Source organism: Clavelina lepadiformis, chromosome 7, assembly GCF_947623445.1.
Source record: "Clavelina lepadiformis chromosome 7, kaClaLepa1.1, whole genome shotgun sequence".
NCBI classification, from domain to species: Eukaryota; Metazoa; Chordata; class Ascidiacea; order Aplousobranchia; family Clavelinidae; genus Clavelina; species Clavelina lepadiformis.
Window position 1 is genome coordinate 17,795,371 of NC_135246.1, and position 10,695 is coordinate 17,806,065.

Below are 10,695 nucleotides of genomic sequence, written 5' to 3' on the forward strand. Positions count from 1 at the left end.
ATTTCTCTATCGGTCTCTTTAAATGTCCTTACTGTAAATATTACCCAACGGTCTTTCTCTCAGCGGCCCGACACTGATCTTAAAAGAGCATGTTGCTCATTATATCGAACCTTTGACACTTGAAAAGCAGAATGGTCATATATTAAAAGCGTGTCGTTTATTTTGTGTGCGCCAGTCTTAATTCAACCAACTTCAGACTCCTTGATAAATTAGGTCGCCCGTCCCAACTTTTGCGTAGTTATGACGTCAAATAACGCGTGGCTGTGGGTTAAACGGGACCAGTAAGACCCATTAATGTCGACTATGAGAATGAACATTTTCAACGAGGAAGTTGACTCACTGGATTTGAGCCGGTTTTCCTTAACTTCAACGTGAGATTTCGCAAGTTCGGTCGGAGTGATTCATCAAAGTTTATTGTTTGTTTACCTTAAGCCGTTTTCGGTTTTGTTATAATTTAAACATTGTCTAACTTTCCCCATTGTAGACCTCCCATTAAACGCGACCACGCACAATGTTGTTTTAAGTTTTATTATTCGTTGAAGATTTTTGCTATTGTGTTGTTTCGTGTCGCCGAGTTTCAACATTGCTCGGTTTTCAAACTTTCGCGTTTCGTAGTCGTGGCTTGTGCAAACAGGTAAATAAAACTGCGATAAGGCCTCGACCACTTGTGCATTACATTTATTCAAATCATACGATATACAGTTGTACCTTTCGGACTTAGTGTAGTGTGAACGGTTTTGAAGTTTTAACTGATAAGGTTTCAACCAATCGCGCCAAAGTGTTACTTAAATAGCCCACTTGCTAGTTAAAGTGCTTAGTTTTAAAGACCCAGCTAAGCACATGAGCACATCATAAAAGTCCACTTAAATATGATGGTTTATTTAGCGAAACACTTCAAACTGGCCAGTGTGGCTGTAAAACGTTTTTCACTTCGCATTATTTTAATTTTTGCAAACTCATTGTTAATGAGCTCAGAATGTAACAAATTATTTTGGTGACTTGAAGTAAAATGGCGTCAATGGACGTACTCCCTGGCGTAAAAACGTCCCAATTTATCTCAAATCTGTTCTTCAAAACGAACAATCAGATGAAACATTCTCCCTTTTACTTTCCACTCCCCGTGACTCACGGATGTTTTTACAAACGCTGCTTTTTGATTGGCTCCCGATCGAGACCGCTGTCCAATCATGTATCAGATTTCGATAAGATACTGTACTTCAGCGAGCATAAAAACTCGTTCTGGCTATTTTTCTGTTTTAAATTTGGTATTAATTCTTGGGTGGGTACCTAGCAGTTAAAATTAATAAGATGTTTATGTTTTGCAGCACTGATTATCCGGGAGATTACGGATTTCAGATCAACTTTGGGGAAACCACCGAATCTGCGCCAAAAAGTGCCCAGTACACGGTAAGTTAGTTATTCGGAAACAATATTTTTTTGCAAAGAACTCAACCTAATAGCCGATTCACGGTTTTAGCTGTTTTACGCTGACTCTCGAGCGGTGACTGCGGACGCCTGTTTTGGTTTCAGTTAATGCTTCAATCTTGGTGCGCGATTGTCAGACAACCACGTTATCAAACAGTTGTGCTTAATTTTCGTTCCGTGCCTTGCGTCTACCGCTTTGATGCCGCCGCGTTAATGGAGCTCAAAGCGTTTGTTTTTTGATCTCACCGATGTCTGACAATTTCTAGTTACATTCGCCGGCAAAGTGTTAAAGATATTTCAAACTCCTTCATGTCTCTGTTATGACTTTTGCCGTCTTTGATGGTGTCCAGCGCACGCTCCGCACAGCATGTATAAGCTGGAGGGGACTAAAGCATATTCTAACACGAAACAAATAAGCGTGGACCCAGGATCTCTAGCTAAGCTGTAAACTTTAATATTGACGCTGTTGCAGTAAGGTGGACAATTGTATAGTTTAAGCAAAAACTTTTTCCGGGCTTAAAGAGATATTTGCTACAACAGTTGATCTAATGGGCCTAAACCTTTTGATCAACACGAAATCTAGATTTCTTTTCATAACTTCGCTTGTCACAATATTTAGTTAAGATGTGTGCGTGGGTTATTGAAAACGAGATTATAGAATATATGGCCATTGTTACGACACATGACATCGCCAACTTCAAAGGACTTGTGTTTCAGTTTTCGTAAAATTTTATGCTCTCTTTGCTATTGAAGCCAATTTTGGGAAACAACGTCTAGTAATCACGATAAAAATTATTGCCTTCCCCGCAATATTTTATATACTTGTGTCAGCAGAAATTCGCGACATGGCTTCGGCGCCATTTCACCCTCGCGATCGTGTCCATCAAACTCGATTGTGACGTCACAATTGCTGTCAGACGACGTCGTGTGTCGTATTTGCTTAATCTTGCGGAAAATTCGATTTTATCGATATAAAAATGCAGACAGAATGCGATACCTGGGGCTCGGCAGAAAAGCATTAGTTTGTGGGTTTGTGTTCCACTCCACGGGTCGCCAAGTTAAACCTCCGAATTATTGCTGGCTTATCTTGTAAGCCGTGTTCGTTTTTAAAACTAAATGCCAAAACCGTAAAATTTACGCTCGGCCCGAGTCTCCCGTCGTTTAAAGTATCTTAACTGCTAAGCCACGTTGCTCTGCCTAGAATGTTAACAATAGCCCACACGGGATCTCCTGGGGATTTTTGTTGCTGGATTCTAACGTCCCTTAAACCTCCTTGGCGAAGGACCGTGTCAATTTGGCGTTGCCTCGACGCAATGCTTTAGAGTGTTTGTTTGCAGTTTTATTTCATCCTGTCGTCGGTTATGGATTTTTGGCATGAAATAGTCCCAAATAAATCCAATACTTTATGTCGTCTGTCACCGCCAACGTCTTAATGCGAATTCTTTTTCATCCACCACCGGCCGTGCTCTATTTGTACAGGAGGGTCTAAGACCTTACTTGTATAAGGCTTATTATACCGATGGCTTATTACCTTCAGTGCCTCGGTCTTTTGTACCGGCCAGGGCACTCGACAGGACTCAGCCGTTCTCGAATGTTAACTCAGCTCACCTTGCGCGTTCCAAAAAATTGTGCCCATTCTATAAAACAGCAGCTTCGTGCTCGTTGGTTTATAAATCAGAACAAAGCGAAACCACTTTAGATATCTTCATCTATTTTGAACTTGCCGCCTATTAATAATTGATACCGCTTTATGGCGTCACAATCGCTTGTGTATAGTGGTTTCCTTTGATCTTAGGGCAACGTCTTGTTTTACGTATGTCGATTTTGCAACGCAATGACAGCAGACGAAAATTAATTACGGTCAAATTAGTAGTTGCGGCGGTCGTACGTCCCGTCAGCTGACTTCGCAATCCTCGGAAAAACAAAGTTTGTGTTTGATTGTGGTGTAATAATGGTGTCTCTTTGGCAACATCGCTTTTAGCCTCGAAAGATTAATTGGTGTTGTTTAATGTAAAATCGCAGTTTATTTTTACAGTGAACTCATAACTTCTTTCATCTGTTTGTTTGGTTTATTTATCTTATGTTTATTTTTTACTCAGTACTCGCCAAGCTTAAACAAGCTCTTCGTCAAAATGAACGTGACCTGCCCCATAAGGTTCAAGTGCGAACGACCCCCACCAATGAACAGCATTGTCCGGGCAATCCCCGTCTTCAAGAGACCGGAACACGTCACCGACATCGTCACGAGATGCCCGAACCACAGGATACCGGATGAACGTAAGTTTCATAGGTTTTGGGTTTGAATCGAGATGACGCTAAGGGCACTATAAAGTCAAACGTAAGTTTCCGTTTAAGTTATTTCCAATCGTTCATCACGGCGCGACGTTTTATTTTGAGAAAAAAACTTGAAAGCTTAAATACGCGGATCTCGTCTATATTGATTAGTTATGATTTATGACGTAACAAGAGGCGATTTATTTTGTAACGAGTGCACTTGTACTTTATCAAAATATATTCCCAGCGAGACGATTTCTTAAAATAAAAGATCTACAAGCTAGCGCAACATTGTCCCGGGCATCAGACATTGTGTTGGTTTCTAAAGAGAATTTGCCCACCTAGCTCTGTCAGACTTTATTAAATACGTTATGTTTTTGCTACTTCAAGGACCCACGCTCGTCGTGTTTTGCGACACTTGCTTTCTTGTTGTTTTAACGTTCTGGCCGAAGAGCCTGGGAACCTTGCTATGTGGGAATGTGTACAGAGCACTTGTACTTGATTTAAATTAAACAACGAACACAATATTGCAATTTTCCACCGACATTTGAAATCGAATCCAATATCTCTGATATTGAAAATTTCTACTGTATTGTGTGATCATAGTAATTCCTTCAAAACTTGAATGAAAAGATTTTTTTCAACGCATTTAGTCGAAGGATGATATTTTGAATAGATTGCGTTTCGTCACAATGCCATAGTAATAACAACGTAAGAATCGGCCATTGACATACGAAAACAATTCCCTTTATGACGTTGCAACGACGATAAAGCCAAATATGGGCTTGGCCTTTTCACTATTATTATGTCACAATGATAGGATTTTTCATCGAATTCGTCGCAAATGTCTTGAATGGAAGAAACACAAAGAGCATAGACAAGGACAAATTATTTTAATAGCTACTTTCATAGCGTACGAAGTAGCGCACAGTTTGAGGTCACAGTAGCAAACAACTTTCCCTTTTTTGCCAGATCAATATCTGGGACGATCTGGCCACTTGATCAGGGCCGAAATGCCGGACGATCGTCACGTCCGTTATGACGTAGCTTCCGACCACCGGGAGAGCGTTTCTGTTCTCTACGAAAGACCTCAGGTAACACGTCCTTAATGACGTCACTAGGTTTCGATCGTGTCATCATTAGTGGTATATATCGACCCGCGTCTTTATTAAGTGTAACGAACTTGTCTGAATCGCAGGTTGGCGCCGAGTTCACTACAGTCCTGTACAAGTTCATGTGTCTATCCAGCTGCGTGGGGGGCATCAACAGGCGGCCGCTACTCACTGTGTTTGTGCTCGAAAACGCGGAGTAAGTGATTTTCGTTGGACAATTGATGAATGCATCCCTATTAAGAAAAGTCTGTGTAAAATCAATCACTACTTAGCGTTTTTCCCAGCGTTAAGTAGCTGCCGTGTGCATAAAGATCCCAAATGTTGACTATTTGCTTTATACAAGTACACGTTTTATTAGTCTGAGACAAACCTAAGGGTTTTACAGCAACCTACCACCTACACCTACAAGCCTGGCAGCCACCTACAAGCTAACCCAACTATTTTCTATCATCAGAGGACAGGTGCTCGGGCGCCGCGTAGTGGAGGTGAGAATATGTTCTTGTCCTGGGCGAGACCGATCACAAGAAGAGAAAAGAAAAACAGTCGACACGTCTATGAATCAAGGCAACGGCCAGGACAAGACTGGCAAGCGACGTGAGTATTGCGCTGATTTGAACCGTTATTGGTTTCCGATTGAAATTCTCGTTCGTGCGTGTGTTTTCGGTGATTGATCGCGTCCCTGGTACTTTCTAGCTGAGTCAATTAACTTCCAGTATTGAGAATGCATGTTTAATGAATCCTCTTCTCAAAATCTTTTTTGCTCGATCTACTTTGTGCTTTGTTTTGTAATGAGCAGCTTACCCAGCAGGCTTCTTCACGTATGACTAATTTCTATATTTGCAAATTACCGTGCGGTGTCTATTTTGCATTTTATATGATTTCTATGTTTGCCTTCATAGCTTATAAGAACCTGCACACTTCGATGGAGCTCGTGCAAAGCAACTCAGCGAAGAAGAAGAGATCGTCGCCCGGATCCGGCGACCAGGAGGAATTTATCTTGAGGGTAAATCTCTTCGCTGTTAAAATAAATATGGAAATTTTTTTGCATATTTTCATGGTGACGTAACTGATCAACCGTATGACGTTATTCTTAGATTCGTGGCCGCGAGAAATACTTGATGCTGAAACGCGTCAAGGAAGCGCTGGATCTTATGGAATACGTCACTCCGCAGCAGCAGGAAGCATACAGGAACAAGGAAAATCAGGAGGAAGCGTCATTGAGACAGTAAGTGCAACGTCACTATGCTTACATTATGAAGTCATCATAGTATTACATTCATATCGAAATTGTGCGCTGCGAGATCCAAGTTCAACTATTTTTACGGAAAAAAAACGAGGATGATTATTTAGGCAGACATAGTTAGCATCAGGCTCGCTCGAATCGCGTCGCCCTGCTCATAACATAGAGTAGCTTTGATGGCTCTTTGAAATTCACATCATTTAGCTGCTGAAAATTGTCCGCCACTTTTTATTGAGGGAATTAATTGATGCACGAATTTTTATTAAAGATATTTCAAATAGTCATCAAATCTAATCTGTGTTCTTTTGTTTTTTCTTTCCCTCGCCCTCCTTGAAAACCCTAACGTCACTTCCTTCGTCACCTTATTCATGACGTCACAATGCGATCGTCGATGTGCAGCCAAACTTTTAAAGTGGAGCAGCCGATGACGCAGCTGACTTCATTTCCCAAGAAGCCTGTGACGTCTTCGTATTGACGCAGCATCACGTGATTAACGTCACTCTGTCGACTACCAATCAGAAGAAGTTCCGCCCTGTATTGAAAGAATTTTAAAAATTGGTTAAAAAATTTTTGGTAATTTATAATTTCGAGTGTTTTTTCTTTTTATTTTAAAGCTTTTGAAGCGAGGTGTTCTGGTTTCTTTATCTTTGCTGGCGTAATTTCTGACAAATGTTTTGTAAACTTTTGTCATGTTTAAAATCGACGAACAAAATCGCTTCATCGATATTGAACAACCTTGAATAGTTGAATCAATAGCACAGCGTACCGTATCTTCGACTCTTGCTAATTCCATAATGCATAAAATATCTTGGCGAAATTTCTTACAAGTTTACGTTATTTTCTGAGAAATCATATTCCTTTTATGACGTCACACTCACGGTCATCGTCTTGCCTTTATTTGGACATTGTCAATGTAGAGTGATGTACGTTGACGAACATTGCTGTTGATGGCAAAGCCGTTAGTTAGAACTGCCAAAGAAAAATCTTAAACGCTGATCTAAGCTTGACCAAGCTGCTATAGACCAAACCCGCTTTGTTATGCCTAAGTTGTACTCAAGTCTAAAGCATGCACCCTGCCATATAATGCCCCTTACTCGTTTTTTGTTATGTCACAAAACCGCTTTCTATTGGAAAAATAAATTGCACCGGTGAAGATTTATGACGTAGGATTTCACGCCAATTATGTCTTTGAAATGGTCTTTTGTATGATAAAAACTTTGCTATAAAACACGGTTTCGTTGGTTTTTCTTTCACAGCTTTTTGTATATTGTTTGACAGATGTGCCTTTATGTCGGTTGTAATTAATTTCTTTCGCACATTTTATAACTGTTGTTGTGCCTGTATTTTCTTTTTCTATTATGATTTTTATGTGGATCGTAACTGCCAACTAGTGTACCACAAGATAGCGCAATGGATCCCGCTAGGTGCTGTGTACTGATCCTAGTGGCCCGCTTTTTGGTACCGCCACGTAGCGCCGTCTCCTATCTATACAAATTGGTTATAGAAATCATAAAGAAAAACGTTCACTATACCGAAACAATGGTTCATTGTTACATCACTATTGCTGCTACGTATAAGCTAAACTGTTCTAGAAACTTCTGACAATCATAATTTTCTAGAACCCAAACTACTGAAGCGTCTCACTGCTTGCAAATTTGTAACCACCAGCGCGCATTTTTTGATATCTTTCTCTTGTTTACGTAATCAATGATGTCACTCGTATATGACGTAACAGACACAGTGATTACGTTTGATGATATAATAATTGCATTTTGGCGAGTGAGCCTTTACTGTGTGACGTCACTGTGTTTTTGATCATCATTTTTTTCTTAAAGATAAAAATTAGCTGATGTTTTTTTAGAAGTGACATTTCTACGTAAAGTTTGATTTTCCTTAAGTTTTATGTCCCTGTTCACCACACATATATGTACGCTGTGCTTCGAATTTCTACTTTAACGCGTTTCCAAGATTTTCACAAACCCATAATGAAAAAAATGGCCTTGATTTTTTCCGAACTTGCTTTTTCATTCCGTTTTATCCAACTTGGTGCTCTTTTTATTTTAAGTTTGAAGTTTGGCATCTTTTAGTCCGATCAAGTTTACAAGAAATGTTTCGCTTTGTACAGAGCTTATTATTTGAAAATAAAACTGGATTGTTGTAAACTGCTTTGTTTTTTTTTTCAGTTAATACAATTCTATGAGCAGTCACTCTCAGAGTAGCTTTATATGCAAACTTCAGGCGATATTTTGACGCATCTCAAAATTTAAATAGAAATCGTCTGCTAATATCAAGTTTTGCAAATGTTTAACTTATTTTTCAAATGATTGTTTTAAATACCGTTGTTAAATAATAAGTTTTTTATTGTGATGTTATAATCTGCATTTAGATTGACAACTGACGCTCGTCTGTTCTCTTCGATTCCGTCGCAGCCCGAAGGTAAGAGAATTGGAAATTTGTTTGAAATTAAATTGTTTGGTTTTGTCCAGGTGCCACTGACGTAATTATCTTTTTTCAGCCTCGTCTAACCCCTCCACGTCATCAAACATAGCGACCCACTTCTCCGTTGCCGACCCCATAGTTAGTGACATCACTTCCGTGTCGACCTCGAGCATGTTGACCCCCTCGCACTCGAATCAACCCCTGACCGCCACCCCCACCGGCTCCCTTTCCACCCCGCCACTGACGGAATTCTCGCAAACGAGCGCGTCCGATCCGGCGCCTGACTTTCCCCAACATGGGAATTACTGGACAGTGGACGCCAGCCAGTTGGGCTGTGACGTCCCTGACCAATCGGGGAGCCAGGTCGCTGAGACTTTGGAAGCCCAACCTTCGACGTCATGGTCGCAGAATTTTGCTGGAGCGAGGTGAGTGACGTTTCTTGGTTTTCATTTTTTGGGTTCGTTGTATTTTGATTACGCCATTCTTGGTTTTTACGCTATTATTTCAAGTTTTTTACAAGCGTGTGAGGTGTTTGTGGTTTCAACTGTATTTGATCTGAATCAACCGACGTCAAAAAACTGAAACATTTTACAGCAAACCAGCAAGTGACGGTCTCACTTTGAACAGAGAACCTTCGTCGCTTGCGCGGGAATGTAGCGGTCTCTCAACCTTGTCTTTTTCAAGTCAGTCATCTGAACCAGGTATAGACCGAACTTGTTTCGAAATCTACCTGTGTCATGTACCGGTACTTTGTGTTTTGCATGTTTTTAATTCAGGTGTGATAGTGGTTGTTTTCTGCAATTATTGTTGTAACTTTTTGCTTTATTACGTAATATTGCTTGTGCTTATTCAAGTAAGTTATATAGTTCTATGTCATGTTGCCGATTTGTCTCTTCTGTTCTTATTTATTGTTGACGGTTTGCAGCCATTGGTCGTTACATCACTCGTATTCTACTACGTCAAACCGTATCACTCAACCGTGGAACAAATTCCAACGACTGGAAACTTAATGACGACAAGGTATTTATGACTTAATAATTACATAAAGAGTACCTTTTACCTGTTTGTAATCTCGATGTAGGAGGCAGCACGTGTAGCTGCTCTTACTGTGATGGTTCGAATAGACGGATAAAAGTGATAGGTTGCGCATCACATCTTACCAGTTATAATTTCACATCGCGTGATTTTGTCCTTTTGGTCTCCGTTCTACCATAATCACTTTTATTAGACCGAAGATAATTTTGCAGTTTATCAATCAGATTCTCTCTTTCAGCCGGAGGAACCCTTGCTCCGTCTTCCTACGATGAAGAGCGAAAGGTTTGACGAAGAGGATGATGACGTAATCCCTACATCTTCGTCGGCATCCACTGAGAAGTCCTCCAGGAGTGACTTAAATTTCGTTTAATGAAAGTTTCAGAACTTGTTCCAAGGTGGAGTTGTTTGAATCCCGGGTTGTTTGGTCGGAAAATGTATTCAAGACTTTCTTTGAACTTGTGTCAGTTGCTGAATATTCAAACAAAAAATCAGCCCGGCCAGTCGAATTATTACATCTTTAAGTTTATTCACGGCATTCCAACTATTTTATGCATTTTTGTACGTAGATGAAAATAGCTAAAGTTTCTTTTAAAACGTTGAACTATTTCTCGTGATTAGTTTACAAAATGTAGGCCAAAAAGTTTGAAATGGTTCATAATGTTTCTTGTGTGAATATCATTAAGTTGCTAGTGATGATTATTTCGTTCGTCTTCTACTGTAGTACGGTTTTCGTTTTTCTGCTTGTGTTTTGTTAGCATGGATGTTTTTTGTTCTTGTTTTCACTTGTTGCCGTTCACAAATAAAAAATATTTCATTTTCTATGAACTTCTTTTTCCTTATATGCCTTTATTCGAAACAATTGTTGTTTTTCTTGCCTTGATAGTTGTTGATATTCCGAGATAACGCTATTTTGGAATTTGCTTTTGCTATGCTTTTACTCGCTGGCTTTTTTCCCGGCTGCTCTTTTCTAACGCGTGGTGTGACTTTTTAGCTTTCTGCCTTTTGTTCTGCTGCTATGAGCTCACAATGCTTAAAAAACTTACTTCAAACATAGCGAACAGATCATGTTTTCAAATTTTTATTTGCTGTGTGTATGAAGCTTGTTAGCTATTAAAATGTTTCTATGTGATTGAAACTGGGTACCTTGTTTTCATAAAGCAACTTAGTTAT

General features: G+C 39.9%; 1 protein-coding gene across 5 annotated transcripts in view; it reads left to right on the forward strand.

The window, feature by feature from the left end:
• LOC143464712 (uncharacterized) overlaps positions 1 to 10,660 on the forward strand; it is a 29,048-nt gene extending 18,388 nt beyond the window's left edge. For all 5 annotated transcript variants that reach the window (XM_076962642.1, XM_076962641.1, XM_076962643.1 and 2 more), the window contains 12 exons: positions 1,326 to 1,407; positions 3,525 to 3,702; positions 4,672 to 4,793; positions 4,898 to 5,007; positions 5,266 to 5,405; positions 5,711 to 5,814; positions 5,906 to 6,036; positions 8,438 to 8,487; positions 8,567 to 8,915; positions 9,085 to 9,191; positions 9,416 to 9,510; positions 9,764 to 10,660. In XM_076962642.1, the coding sequence (XP_076818757.1) occupies positions 1,326 to 1,407; positions 3,525 to 3,702; positions 4,672 to 4,793; positions 4,898 to 5,007; positions 5,266 to 5,405; positions 5,711 to 5,814; positions 5,906 to 6,036; positions 8,438 to 8,487; positions 8,567 to 8,915; positions 9,085 to 9,191; positions 9,416 to 9,510; positions 9,764 to 9,895 (1,600 nt within the window). In that variant the 3' untranslated portion in view covers positions 9,896 to 10,660. The remainder of the gene's footprint in view (positions 1 to 1,325; positions 1,408 to 3,524; positions 3,703 to 4,671; positions 4,794 to 4,897; positions 5,008 to 5,265; positions 5,406 to 5,710; positions 5,815 to 5,905; positions 6,037 to 8,437; positions 8,488 to 8,566; positions 8,916 to 9,084; positions 9,192 to 9,415; positions 9,511 to 9,763) is intronic.
• The last annotated feature ends 35 nt before the right edge of the window (positions 10,661 to 10,695 follow it).